General features: G+C 47.9%; 1 protein-coding gene across 3 annotated transcripts in view; it reads right to left on the bottom strand.

Moving 5' to 3' along the window:
- Nucleotides 1–268: 268 nt before the first annotated feature.
- Stk4 (serine/threonine kinase 4) overlaps nucleotides 269–14,891 on the bottom strand; it is an 81,898-nt gene continuing 67,275 nt past the window's right edge. For 2 of the 3 annotated variants that reach the window (XM_039105129.2, XM_039105130.2), the window contains one exon: nucleotides 269–4,142. In XM_039105129.2, the coding sequence (XP_038961057.1) occupies nucleotides 3,984–4,142 (159 nt within the window). In that variant the 3' untranslated portion in view covers nucleotides 269–3,983. The remainder of the gene's footprint in view (nucleotides 4,143–14,891) is intronic. The other variant, NM_001107800.1, reaches the window with a different exon arrangement.

Genomic DNA, 14,891 nt, shown 5'->3' with positions numbered 1-14,891 from the left:
GTGTGTGTGTGTTTATGGGGAGATAATATATTAATAATATATATGTAAAACACACACACACACACACACACACACACACACACAATGTCCATTACAGTGAGCTGTAATGGCACTGCCCACTGGCTCTGTCGTCAGGTGTCAACAAGCCGGCCTCTCAACCTGGCTCTGGATCCCAGAATAAACACACAGTAGCATCAGTAATCACAGCAACATTGCACAGCAGTGACATGGATGGGAAACCTCATGTTAAAAGAAGGACCGACCAGTCTGTGGTCTAAAGGACAGTTTATTTAACGCAAGGGTGACAGGTGTTGGGGGAGGGGTGAGGGGGGACAACTCTAACATAAACGCACACAGGAGGTACCTCAAGTTAAAAGAACACGGCAGTGGAGGAAGCTATGTTTCACACATATACAAACAGCTGAGCTCTATTATTTACAGCCAAACCTTACAAAATAGCATTTCCGGTCAGCACTGAAGCCAGTGTTAATTAGTTTTTGTTACAAAAGATTAAAGCTACAAACTTCACATTTTCTTTTTAAATTGTACATCAGCAACAGCATTTCAGATTTTTTTTTCTTTCCAAGTTGGTCTGAGTGCAGGCTGGTGGAAGAGACCTCCCGTCTAAACACAGAGAGCATGGATTCCAAAAACGATGCGTGTCATCCAAATAAAAATACAAACACGGTCCTTAGAAAAGGCTGAGAACGGTGAGGTGAGGGGTGTGGTTTGAGTGGGAACAATTTCCTCCAAGATGAAGAATGGCAGTCTTTAGGGACCAAAAGGTATGCTGGGAAGGACAGTGGAGTAAGACTCTGTCACACTCTGCTGGCATGACCTTGAGGAACAGTTGCTACCAGAGTGTCAGATCCTTTGAAGGAAGAGATATCCGTGTCTCTCAGAGCTACCGAGTTCTGGTAGGAAAGGGGCTGGGGGCTGTTGCGACTGCCCATTTTGTCTCTGAGTAAGCTTAGTTCCTTTGACATTTTCTGGGTATCCGTCCACTTCACTTTAGCTGGTGAGTGTATCAGCATGAAGCTGTTCATAATACTCTGTTATTACGGCTCTGAGAATCTGCAGGGCCTACAGCGCCATCCTTCTCCTTCCTGACATTAGACAGGGCTATTGAGTTTTAAATGGTAAAGGAAGTTTCTGGCGTTGCCAGGTTCTACTCTACAGTGTAAGACTCAACTCCTGAGGCTTCGATTGCTGCCCCTGTTCATCCACACAACCCAACCATCTTTCTCACTCCCAGCCTGTCAAATTCTTGTCTAATCTACTGGGGAGTATAAAATCTTATATATAAAATCTTCTATAAAATAAAAAATATATAAAGGAAATAAAATTGGAAATGTGCTTCAAATTTATGAATGGGAGCAAAACTACAAAACTTTTAAGAGAGCATGAGGTTTGTTTGTTGAAAAGAAAATTTAGGTGTAGGCCTCAGCGTCTTGGAGCAGAGAGGCTGGCCAGAGTCTCAAGGGCTCAGGCTCCAGGGAAGTGAAGCTTCCTGGGACTCGGTCCTCAGGGGAAGAGTGGTTTGCTCCCCTGACTGTCACTGAACATCGCATGCTCCTCACCAGGGACCTCAAACAACTGGCTTCTGGCAAAGGGCTTCACAGACACACTTGCAACCACAGACTCGGATGGAGGCTCACAGGAGAACCACTTTCTGGTACTCCCACCTTGCTTCAGAAGGGAGTCATGGGCTTTTCCCTTCTGTCTGGCAAAGCCCAAATCCTTTTTCTTCAAGAGGAAAGAGCTGAGGCTGGGTTACCAAGTAAGCATAGCAAATGTTACGCATGTCCTCCCTGTTTTGGGTTTTTAAAAACTTTCTTGATTGGGGTACAGGACTATTAATTTGACTGGGGGACAGGACTATTAATTCATCTGGTTTCTAACCTTTAAAAAAAAAATACCACTTGGGGTTGGGGATTTAGCTCAGTGGTAGAGCGCTTGCCTAGGAAGTGCAAGGCCCTGGGTTCGGTCCCCAGCTCCGAAAAAAAGAACCAAAAAAAAAAAAAAAAAAATACCACTTACACTTGGTGAGAAGCCGCGGTCACTTCATTCTAAGCGTTTTGGACTTCCCGATTTCTGGGACTGCTAGCCTGACAGGATGCCAAGGCATCCAGATCCACGGTGTCGTGGGGAGGAATCTTTCAAACTCAATTTCATCATATGAGAAAGAACTTAGTTAGCGAGCACAGGGGACCCCGATGAATCTGTAGAACACCTTGCTCAGTGCCTGCCGCCTGCTACCCAGAGTGCTGGCCACCATTTATCATCCCAGCAAGATCCTCAAACGGTCCTCTAATCCTCTCTGTTGCACAGTTGCTTTGCTGGCTGCGTCCTGCAGACCAGCTGCCTCTTGCATTTTTTAAAGCTTGCTTTAACTGCAAAGAACAGAGTCTGGTCACAGAACAGAACATCCCCTGCCTTTTTATCGACTCTCCAGTTAGGGAGCAAAGGCAATTAAAGGAGTCGAGTTTCCGTGTCCTCAGGTGCAGCCCCATCAGAGGGACGAAAGGGGAAGAAATAAAAGGCAACTGCCTTCCCAGTTCCTTCTGGCTGCAGTTTTGAGCTAAGGGCGCAGAGATGACTCTGTAACTGTCTTTGCAAAGCCCTCCACCCCGCTGCAGGCCTTTCGTGAGTGCCTGTCTGTAGCTGGGAGACACCGTAAGACACCGCTGGTATGCTGAGACAGAATGACATGGCTGCCCTGGGGAGCCTTTCCACAGCAGCTTGGGTACCAAAGAGGCAAAGAGCGAGCAGGGGTTCCTGGGCCAACCTGGTCTACAATTCTTCATTCTCAGTGAAGAGGTTCTTGGTCCAGTGGCCCAGAACAAAGGCTCTGAATTCTCATCCCTGCTTCTAACTTGATTTGTGACATTGACAAAGTCACCTCTCCTCTAAGTCTCATTTTCCCACTGGGACAATACAAGGTCGGACCCAATGACTGCCACAGGCCCTTCCAGCTCTGCCATTCTGAGTGAGCCTCAGTCTGGCATTAATTTACCCTTGTCACAGCCTCCACAGTGAGTGAAAAAAATAAAATAAACAATCACGTATTTGAATGTGGACCATGAAAGCAGTGCCCTTTACCCTGTATCGAAGGAATGAATGCCGTGTGTGAGTCCCCATCAACAGCGAGGTTTTTGGACTGCTGAGGGCCCTGTTTGCTGGAGAGTTCTTGGTTGCCTGTCCTTTCACAGATGTGTCTCCTCTTAAGGCACTGGGCAGGATCTGAGGTGTGACTGCAGGCAGCTGGGAGGGTGGGGATGCATGAAAGGCGTTGGGAGAGCAAAGGCTTCTCCTGGGACTCAAGGAGCCAACTCAAGTTCTCCAGGCTTTTTCCCGGCCACCGACAGCTTTGGAGACCAGTGGTGACCACACGAGGCTTGTCACTGTGGTAGCACATCCATCCCAAGACTAATTTCTCCATGCAGCTCTGTAACAGATGACGCTGACTCCTGGGATTCAGTGACAAGCTAAGTCTCCCAGTGTCCTCTGCTCTCTTGCTGCACAGTACCATAATCTCACAGGAAAGAGGCAAAGTGTTTGAAACTGTACCTGTACAGAGATACCCCCACACGGAGTGGGGGGTCTATTTATAATTTATATATATGCATATTTATAGATTTTTAAAAAGTATTCCAGGGCGAGCAACCAAAAGCTATTACTAGGAGGAAAACAAAAGAAACAATGTAAAAAAAAAAAAAAATGTCCCAGCTGTCACTGAACTAGGAGTCTCTGCTCCTGGGGTCTAAATTTCTGAGTTAAAAGCACCAATACAAACCCTTCAAGATACACCTTGCTGGTGTAAATGCTCACACCAAATGGCACAATGACTGTCGAGTAGCCCTTCCCACTGGCGTGCATTCCTGAGTTCACAAAGGTGCTGTGGATAAATGACAGAGCAGAAGTGCTGGCTAACAGACACGAGTCTAGCAACCCAGAAGCCACCAAAGGCTGGGCTGGTGTCATCAGAAGTTCTGTTGCCTCCTCTTCTTGGCTTCGATGGCATCCAGGATTGGCTGCCGCTTGGAGCGGTATTTCTGCCGGATCTCTTCCATTTCCTGCTCCATCATGGGGTCGAGGGCAGAGAGCCGCTTCTGAAGGTCCTCCACAGTCCAGCTCTTCAGCTGCAAGAGAAGTGAGAGCGGTCACCACAATGTCTGAGCTGAGAACCCCAGCCTTCTCCAGCACCCGGAAGGAAGGTGGGCGGGAGGACGCTGTGGCCAGTCAGAATCAAGGCACAGTGGCAGCTGGTGAGACCCGGCTAATTCCGGTGACCACCACCACAGAGCTGTTGAGACCATGCATCCCTGAAAATCTCTGAAGTACATGTTCATCACGTACAGAACTCACTGCGTGAAAACTAATGGCTGACACCTACTTCCCCAGAGACAGTGCCCGTGCCTGTGTCTGGAACTTACCTCAGTGGCCAGTGGTCAGTGCAGCTGAGCCTCCCCCCACCCCCAGTATCCCACACAGCCATACTAACCCCCACTAACATTCACTAGATTGAAGCCAAGCATTCTGTGTGGCCATCTACATGTGGCTCCTGAACATACGGGCACAACCTTTAGCTGGCAAACCCCTGAAACTTCTAACTAATTTTATACACAGAGAGAAAAGGGTGACATATAAATTAAAAATATGGCTGGCGCTGATGCTGAACTCTGGGAGCCAGACAGCTTGGCTCTTTTAATATTCTTGAGAAAGGACAGGTGTGTCTGGTGTGTCCATGCCACAACAGGGTACCCAAGCCAGGGCAGAGTGACTAGGAAACCTGCCTGGCGTCTCCCAGCAAGCATGCAGCTGCATCAGAGGATAACCAGCAGGACGGCTCCACAGCTCATCTGAGCCACCTCTGCAGAAAGGCAGGCCAGCACAGCACAGCACAGCACAGCACAGCACAGCACAGCACAGCACAGCACAGCACAGTCCTTGGCAACAACTCAAGTTCCAAACAGGACTCTTGAAATGCCAAGGGTCTGGCAAGTTATGGTCTCAGGCTGGAGTGGTGGCAAATAGCTAAAACCCAGCACTGGGGGGCACACAGCTGCAACTCCAGCACTCAGGGAAGCGAAAAGCAATTTACCAATCCCCATAAGCTGTTTGTATCTACAGAAGGGGAGCAGTGACTGTTCGTCAGACATCCTGTAAGAAATGAATGGAATCTGTGCCCTGCGTGTGGTGTTGCTGATTTTACGAGGGCAGCCCTGGCTGGCAGAGCTGTGAGTGAACGCCAGCATTATGCACGCTGGGTGGTGAGAGTCACTCTGTTGCTCCTAGGAATACAGGGTTCCTAGAACTCACAGGCTCGCCCAGGTCTCTCTCACAAGGGATCTGCTGTGCTCACATTTATGAACCGATCCTATCCCTCAGTCGGCCCCTTCCTGAGGCCTCCACAGGGCTGTGTTACAGAAGGTGGGCAAAGGAGTTGCTTTCCACCCGCTTCCTTCCTCAGGAGGCAGGGTGTGAATGAGTGGCACAGTGGCCTCCCTAGAATGGTTCAGTGTGACCTGTCACCACAGGAATTTTCTTTGGCTGGTTTCAGAGAAGTTTTCCGAGAAGTGAAAAGGCCTAGCGGTTTAAGACGAAAGGTTCTTTGTAATGGGGGAATGGAAAGACTTGAAAGTATGGGGAATGCTGGAAAGTTGAGCTGAAAAAAATGTCTTTTTTTCCAGGCTGTGGTTTTATACCACCTTGGAGGTTAATGTTTTTGGCCCAGGGACACTGAAGCCTGATGCTTGCCTGGTCTTCAGTGTTTTCAATTCCTCCTCCAAGAGAAAACAGCCTAAACCTAATACTGAATGCTACAGATAGCTAAGAACTTAGTCCTTAGATCACTGTCTATACTGACTGTGTCCCTCTGAAGAAGTAGCTTCCCTTGAGCCTTAGTCTCCTCTGAACACACAGACGGTCTAGTTCCTCCCGGACTGGACTGTAAGAAGACTCAGTGGTCACGTTGCCATGAAACTGTTAGCCCAGAACTTCCTACAGTGCATGTCTGACAAAGAGCGAGCCCTGATTCAAGAAATGCTGGTGATCACTGTCAGCGTTCTGTCTAAGCTCCGCCCCTCAGTGACCTGGCAACAGCCAGGTGTGCCCGACTCACTATAAAAGGGGCTGCTTGCACCCTCCTCTCTCTTGCTCATGCCTTCTTGCTCCCTCTCCATCCTCTCGCCTCCCCCACCCCATCCCTCCCTCCCCCCTTCCATGTGCTCATGGCCGGCCTCTACTTCTCTACTCTCTCTCTCTCTCTGCCTTTCTCACCCTCTCAACTCCCCTCTCTCCATGCCCTGAATGAACTCTATTCTGTACTATACTTTCCTGTGGTGGGTCCCTCAGGGTGACGGGATGCCTCAGCATGGGCCCGTGGAGGCACCCCTTCCCCCGACCACACCTCCACCAAAATATATTTCTCTTCTCCTTTATCTTTTTATAAGCACAACAATCACAGCCGTTATTTTTGATATCCTGGGGAAGTCTGATAGTTTCCCGTAAACAAGGTGTCCATGGATCTGCTGATTCGAGTAGGACCCCACAAGTGGAAAACAGCACATCACCCACCTCACTCATCTGTGCTGAAAATACCTAAAACCTGTAGCTCCCACAAGGCCCAGCAACTCGGGGTTGTCTAAGAAAATGTTTCATCCATCCATTATGAAACATTCACTGAACTCAGACTACTGGTCAATCACTACTGAGAATTCACAGGACACCTAAGTGACAGAAACCATGGCCTGGTGAAGTTCATGAGGTGACACAGGAAGTAGTAAGTGCCCTGTAAAGAGGACGAGAGCTTTGAGAGGAGGAAGGGAGGGAGGGAGGGAGGGAGGGAGGGAGGGAGGGAGGGAGGCAGGCAGGCAGGCAGGCAGGCAGGCAGGCAGGCAGGCTGGGCCTGGAGAGCAGATGCCCTTACATGAGGACAGGGGAGGGTGGTATAAGCTACGGGAAAGGCACTGACATCCCAGCTGTTCTGTGGCTGCAGGCAAGCCCTTCTCCCTGAAGGCCTCGGTCTCCACTGTGAGAGAAGGCTGTGTGCATGGTTCTTAGGCAACCTCACATGCTCAGGGTGTCTCCGTGGACACAGCATCTGGATCGCTACTTTGTCAGACTCCATGGAAAGTCCAGCCTCTTAGAGACGCTGCTACTCTGGTTTTTCTTCTGTGTCGTCAAAGTGTTAAGCATGACTCTTCAGCTGCCTTTCCATTTAGCTGTTAACAAAATCCTCAAAGTTGAGGCTTGGTTTAAAGCTTCTTACGGGTGCCCAGTTTCTAAGCAGCTCTGTTGTCCTTGATTCTAACCTGGAGTAACAGACATTTTTGTTTTAACTTTGCCACTTAAACCTAAATAATGATTGCCCTTAGTCCTCTGGGGGTTTTTATGCCTGGCCCATTAGGACACAGCCAGTAGGGCATGGCTAAGGATTTGATCACACCATCCAGATATAGATTTTTCTGACAAATAAGCTCAGACAATGGTTTTATGGCGCCAGGTATAGCATTTCACCTTCCCGGTCCTTGGTGACATAAATAAATTTCAAATGGATATCTTGCAGTAAAATATCTGTACAGCTTTGCTACAACCAGCATCCAAAGGATCAGATCCTCAAACAAGCAATACAGGAAGTCCGAATGGTTTTCACCAGACAGGAGGAACTCAACACGAGTATCCCCTAGGTATACATATGTTCTCTATGCTGTGACTTCCACTCCTATCTACAGCCCAGAATCCACCTCTGAACTCCAGAATGATCTAGCGCCAATCCTCCGGGCTATTGTAGCCCCCAGTTTGTACAGGAGCTTGCAGGAAAGACAGCAAGAGGTCTGAAGTCTTCCTCCCCACCTCAGGAATGTCCCGCCCTGCCCTGCCCCCTCCTTTCCCTCACAGTCCTTCTTTCACAGCCAGGCCTCAGCAGTCCTATGGCGCTCACCTCTGGTACACTGCTGTGACTCAAAGTTGATCATGTCTGTTTCTGCCTCCAGTCCCCTAGTCCACCCCACCACCAACCCACAGCAAAAGCACAACTAAAACCAGGGTAGATCAGGTCTTACTATCTTTAAATCCAATCCCCTAGGAAGGCCTCGATGCCCACTCCAGCCTCACTCCTATTAACTCCACCTTAGTTTGGTCTGTGGACACTTGGGAGTCCAACAGTCACAGTCCTCTGTCTCAGTAGCTGCTCTCAGTACACCCTCATCCTTCAGGTTTCCACTCAGATGCTCACTCCTCGGATGTCACAAAACTATTCTGACCAGATTATCCGAGGGCTAGAGCCACCACTTAATTTTTTTTTAACATTACAGTTCAATGAACTTGAATCAAAAGGGAAATATAAATGATTAAATGACTACATTAATTTTATAATGAATCTGTTGAAGTACATAAAAAAAACCTAAGCCATTCAGCTACTCCTGCCGGGACAATAAGGATACTTTTGTAAATTCCCATTTTTCTATTTCATTTTGTGACAGGCAGAGGCTGCAGCATGGATTCTGGGGGAAATGTGTCTGCTCATGAAAAGTGTGTCTTGTATTTTTACTCTCTGCATTCGTTTCTCCTTCTAGGATGAAAGTTCTCGAAGGGAATGAAATGGCCTCACCTCATCTACTCTGCTAAACCTTGATTGGCTGGAGGGATGACTGAATGAATGATTCTGCATTGCTGCTGTTAGCTTTCGGTGATGAAGCAAGTCATCGACCCTGTGATCCAGCCACCTCTCAGCGGTGCCACCAGCCAACCTTCCACCATTCGAGCCTTTGCTCAGGGGGCAGTGGGGCTAACCTCGAAGACAAACATCAGCTCGATGGACGTTTCTGGGCTTTCTGCGGATGGGAAGCAAGTATCCAGCCCCAGGTCAGCCATGTGTGAAGGGTGAGCTTAACGTAGTGTTGTCCCTTGGACAAAAAACCCACCTCTACTGTAACAGTATTCCTTGGATAAAATGAAATAACGAAAATACTAAGAAATGTGACCCTTCTGGACAAGAGCTAAGTCAACACAGGCTCTTTACTGAAGGTGAGAACGGCCTACACAGAAATGGGCTCTTGTTCTAAAAGAGCTCGCATTTTTGATGGAGAACACAGAAATACTCTTATGACCAAGGGCATTTAGAACTCCTGGGGCCACATGAAAGCTTACCAGCACCAGTCCTGGGGTTGATGGAAGAGACTGTGCTCTCTCCAGTCTACAAACGCCCAAAGGCCACTAGTCATTGCCTTTTCCCAGTCCGTGGTGTACGCTGTCATCTGTCTGTTCAAGAGTCTCTGAGCAAGTAACGTCAACAGCATAAACGCGGTACTGTTTCTCTTGACAGGTGGTCCCTGAAGCGTGTTCTTAAACCTGTTTTCAGTCTAAAGCTCAGTCTTACCCGTTTGCAGCAAGATATGATGTCACCTCAGTACTGGACCCCTCAGGTGTGCACTGAGCACTGCATGGTCGTCCCCTGCACCTTTCATTCAGCCTGTCTTTAAGGTAGCAGGTACTGCTCTCCTTTACAGGAGGGCCAATGTGGGTTAAGAGTGGGTAAGCAGGGAGCTGGCATGATGGCTCAGTGGTTAAGGGTACATACTGTTCTTACAGGGACCCGAGTTCAGCTCTGCACCTGTGCCCAGTTCTGAGAACGGTCACTCACGCGTGCGTACCCACGCACATATACATAGCTTTTAAAATTTGATCTTAAAAACTAAAAGAGCGGGTAAATAACTTGCCTGCAAAGCTAGGAGTTCCTGAGAGAAAGCAAAAGAGTTCTGAGGACGAGGCAGTGAAAAAGTGTGGGAGATCACAAATCTGAACGGAATGGACGTTAAATATGTCACACAGCCCTTACGCTGAAAACGCTGCTCCTAGTGCTGTAGTGGGGCTGTGCTTTCCCATCTATAAAGCTGGTTCTTTGAAAACAGGAAGTGCCTTCTGTGTGAAGTGCTGAAGTGATGACACACAACTGGTTGAGCATTTCGGTGCACTCAAGCAACCGTGCTGGCAGCTCTCCTAGGTCAGGGACATGGCCGCCAGATGAATGAAGGGGGGCATCCCCGCCAGAGGAGTGACTATCGGGCAAGGGTAGCTGGGGGCTTTGAGCTCTGTCCTCTGTAACTCTACAGTAATGGCCATGTCATCTAGTGTGTGCGCCAGAGGGTGACAGGATGTGTTCCAGGAGAGCACTGGATGTAAGCATTGGCAAAGTACACACAGTAAAGCCGAGAACACGCCAGACACGTGCACGGTGGGGCTCCTGCCTCCAACTCCACGGGGCCAGGAGGAAGCAGGTGATATAGACAGTGGCTACAACTGCCTGAGGTGAGCTACGATGTCATCTTAACCACGCTCTGAGGTACCTCTAGCACACCGAGGGATCTGGCTCATCTCCCCGGGCCGAGCCCACAGTGACATCCCCATTGGCAAATGCTCCGGCGATGCTTCAGCCGATAAAGAATGTACAGGAATTACAACTAGCCTGTCTTGACGCAACACGGACACTGTAAACTACACAGCTCAGAGTGCACAGCAGAGCTCCGCCTGCCTTCCCAGCGAGCCCCAGTGTGCAAACTCATCTACAGTCAAGACACAGGGTCCGAGGCTGCGTTAAATTCTTTACTTCTGTAAACTCTCACTTTGGTGGCACACTGTGCAAAGAGTGTGAATTGGGGGATGTGTATTTCATGCACGTCATGCCTGAGCACTCTGACAGAACTTACTCTTTACATGAAATGTAAGGACTGTAATGAAAGAGCTCCTGATTCAAATAACAGGCCTGGAAAATCAAGTTCCATCAGGCCCTAGACAATCTCCCTGATGCCATGTGGTAGCCTGTGCTCACAATTCTAATTCTTGGAATCATAAGGCAGAAGAATCTAGACGTGGAGGCTAGCTTGGGCTACACAGCAAGACTATCTTATGGATGGGGTAGGAGGGGCTGAGTATGTTAGGCAGAGGCAGGAGGACGAGTTTGAGGTCAGTCTGACTTATACGATAATACCTTCTCTCAGAGAAAATATACAAATAAAAATGACTAAAGAAATGAAAAGACTTGGGGACTTCCACAGTCTATGAAAACACTGGCCTCTGTACCCCAATACTTATGCTGACGATGCCCTCTGTACAGAGGGCTGTCAACCCAGCCTTCCAGCCCTGGGCTCCAACTTCTCTCTGCCCCCTAATACCCTTCTTTGCAACTTGAGAACCATCTGAGAATCAGTAGAGCTAAGGTATCCCAGGCCACTAGAACAGAGTTCTTAATAAAAATTTAATTAAGAAATCTGTCTTTACGTCTTTAAGTCTCTATGTAAAAACACTCGTGTCTTACTGGGTTCTTTCGGACACAGGGTGGTTCACAGAGGTTTTAAAAGTATGAATCAATTAATACATAAGCCTAAGAGGACAATATAAGTTCATTAAATAACATTGTATCAATTACTCCAAATGGGTTTGTGCGTTCTAATAAATCAAAACAAACAGCTCATCCACTGTCCTGCTTATGACACTTGAGGTTAGGAAAACCTCAAGGGACTAGGCTTTGTCTCCATGGTAGAACACGTTTTTACCATCTGTAAGACCCTGCTTTGACTCCCAGCACTACAAAGAGAGGATTGACTCCAGTCCTGTTTGCTAGAATGGCTCTGTAAGAAAATTTCTAATTTAAGAGTAGCTCTAAACTGCTATCAAAATTTCCTATTAAGAAGATCAAGCTATAAGAGGAAAACCTTTAGACATTTATAAACACACTAACCTCTGGAATAACTGTAAATGCCTAAGGGGCAGAGGGCAAGGACAGCACAGGGTGAGATGCTCCTGACATCTGGAAACACTAAAGAGAGACACTGAGACTAACATTATTCTTGTAGTGATATTAATCTTTCAGAAGACAGGAAGACCTAAAACACCAAGTGCACCAAGCTGCTGTTTTAATGCAGCTTAATAATTTAAGAAAAGAGTTGGCTATTCGCATAAAAACCCCCGTGTGCTGTGGCTTCTGTGCACTTTCTTGAGCTGGAAATTTCCAAGAGTAGGAAGGTCAGACTTTCTTCTCTCTTCCTGTCACATAAAAGAAGCCAGAGCATCCTGTGCAAAGCTGTTGTGTTAACAGCAAAATGAGGCTGCAGCATGGCAGTACACGCCTGTAGTCAGAAGCATCTGGGAGGCCAAGGCAGAAGGATTAAAGTTCTAGGTAAGCCTGTGCTCCCACTCTCTCTCAAATTCAAAGCCACTATCATGACACACACACACACACACACCCCAAATTATTTTTTTTGAAAAATGCATTTTTTTAATAAATGTGGTCTGAAAGGCATCTTCAGATGAAAAGATCAAACACAGAGAATAAAAACTGCTTGCAGAAAACCAGTAAGAAGGCAAACAAACAGGCAGCAGCTAGGACTCAGCCTGTGACCGTCACTGTGTCCATGGGACCTGAGGCTCCACCCTCCAGGTCCATGCACTGCTGCCCTCTTGTGAACCTTGTGAACGGTCTGACTGCAGACCACACACGTGTGCAGGTGCAGGTGTGCAGGTGCAGGCGTGCAGGTGTGCAGGTGCAGGTGTGCAGGTGCAGGTGTGCAGGTGTGCAGGTGTGCAGGTGTGCAGGTGCAGGTGTGCAGGTCAGGGACTGCAGATCAGTGAGCAGTTTCTTGCCTCACATTCCCACTGGTGACTCCCCCATGTGCTCTGTCTTTCGCCTGTGCAGCCCAGTCTGTGGTTTCTATCTCCTGAACAGCCCTGAACTATTCCAGGGAGGAAGAGTATAGGTAAATACATGTGGGCTCATGAAAACATTCTGGGATGCCAAACCCCAAAGAGAAATGTAAGCCGGAAAACTGCCAACATGATCTTAAATCCACGAGAGCTACGAATCCGAATTCAAAGCCTGTACCCACTCATTCTGTGTCCACTCAGACCAAGCTGGAGTCTGCTTTGGGGAGCGGCTTCAACTGAGAAGACACTTCCGTAAGACTGGGCTATAGACAAGCTTGTAGGGCATTTCAGAAGAGTTGGCCAAAGACATATACCTTAGAAAAGACAAAAGCCAGGTCATGGGAAACTTCAGAGTGACTTAATTATGGCTACTTATAAAACTGTGCACATCAGTCAAAGTTCATCAAACCGTATATAACAGGAACAAATTTTATATTATGTAAATTAAATCTCAATAAACCTGACTTTACAAAACAAACACCTGCATATCAAAATTGCCAGTTGTGGGGTTGGGGATTTAGCTCAGTGGTAGAGCGCTTGCCTAGGAAGCACAAGGCCCTGGGTTCGGTCCCCAGCTCCGAAAAAAAGAACAAAAAAAAAAAAAAAAAAAAATTGCCAGTTGTAAGGTAACATGTAAGGAAATGTTACAGCCTTACATGTATGTATTAAAAAGGAAAGAGCGACTCTGGTCTTCTATACTTTTTCTGCAGTTGCCAGGCCTGAGTGAAGAGCCTCACACAGGCTCTGCGAGGGTTCTGCCACAGAGCTCAAAGTCCAGAACTGATGCCACTGCCTTAAAGACTTAAGACAAACCAAAATTTCACAGGGACAAAACCCAGAGTCACCAGGAATGGAGTAAGGTTAAGGACTGAAAGTCTGACAGCACTGACAAAGCTGATGGTCTGCAGACGGCGTGGACAGAGACAGTCACGGCATCACAGGGCAAGGTATACTCTCTGTACACTGGATGTATGTTAACCCCTAACTCCCAGTACTACCAATCTGGTAATGACTGACCGTGAGAGGAGTCCAGAGCCACCATGTGCCCCGGCTCTTGCCACGGTGCAAGTCAAGCAAAATGACCAGAGCAGACCTACAGACCTAAAGACCAAGAAACACACGAGAGAAGGCATCTAAACTGCAAGTAGGAACCAGTACTGACTCTGCTGAAGAGGGGGCAAGAGCTAAGGATCTAGTTATACGGTAATTTTTTTAAGGCGAGGTCTTACTAGGTAGCCCAGGCTAGCCTCCAACTTTAAGCAGCCCTCCTTCTTCAGTCTCCCAAAGTGCTAGAACCGTAGCTGGGCAGAGCTAACAAGAGCCAATGTAACGTCCACCAGCTGTCAGCTGCTTCTGAGTGTGAGGTCTGCACTTCTAATGAAATCGTCACCCAGCGTCTCTACCCGGGGACGTTACCTTCATCATTCAGCAGAACCAGCAACAGCTAAGTTCTGAGCAGCACTGGAATACAAGAGGATGTGTGAGCTGCCAGCCTCGGTCACCACAGGGAGACAGGGGAGTGGCCTTCGGAGGGCCACTGTGCAGACTTGTCTGCGGTTCTCAGGACCAGTTTCTGAGCTAGTCTGGACTCAGAAAGCTGACCGTGTTTGAGACTGAAACCATCCTTTGCCATCAGAGAATGAAAGGATCAGGCTCTCAAACCCCAGAGAGCAAATGAAAACAGCCTCGAGCTGGAGCAATGTTGTTTTGGGTTTTCTGTTTAGTGTATGTTCTGTTTTACTTTTGTGTGTTTCAAGTGGCCCTTGGGGTCACAAACCACAAGCATTCAAGTTCTGTTTTCAGCGCCATCGCAGTAACTGTCACAAGCCAGCTCAGACCCGACATTGCAATCACAGCAGAAGCAGGAGCTGTGGGTTCTGAGACAAAGGCGCCATTCACTGGCAATGCGGATTCTCACACAGTGTTTATCTGCACAGCAGCGTCCCCTGGACAGCCTGACACATGTCTCTTTCAGATGGCTATTTCTGGCCACGTTTCTGAAAGTAAGGAGCACAAGACCTCATTATAGTCCATAGTACAAATGAATTCAGCCTCAACATACTTTAAGATTGGCTTTACAGAAAAAGAAAAACAAAACAAAACAAAACAAAACCCCAAAAGAAGTTGAAACAAAACAGTGTGCCCAGTCAGGAAGCATTCAGAAGAGTCAGCATGGCCGCCTCCCAGTG

This window comes from Rattus norvegicus, chromosome 3 (genome assembly GCF_036323735.1).
Source record: "Rattus norvegicus strain BN/NHsdMcwi chromosome 3, GRCr8, whole genome shotgun sequence".
Taxonomy (NCBI): Eukaryota; Metazoa; Chordata; class Mammalia; order Rodentia; family Muridae; genus Rattus; species Rattus norvegicus.
Note: the sequence above shows the minus strand (reverse complement) of the source record. Positions and strands in the feature narration are given on the sequence as shown.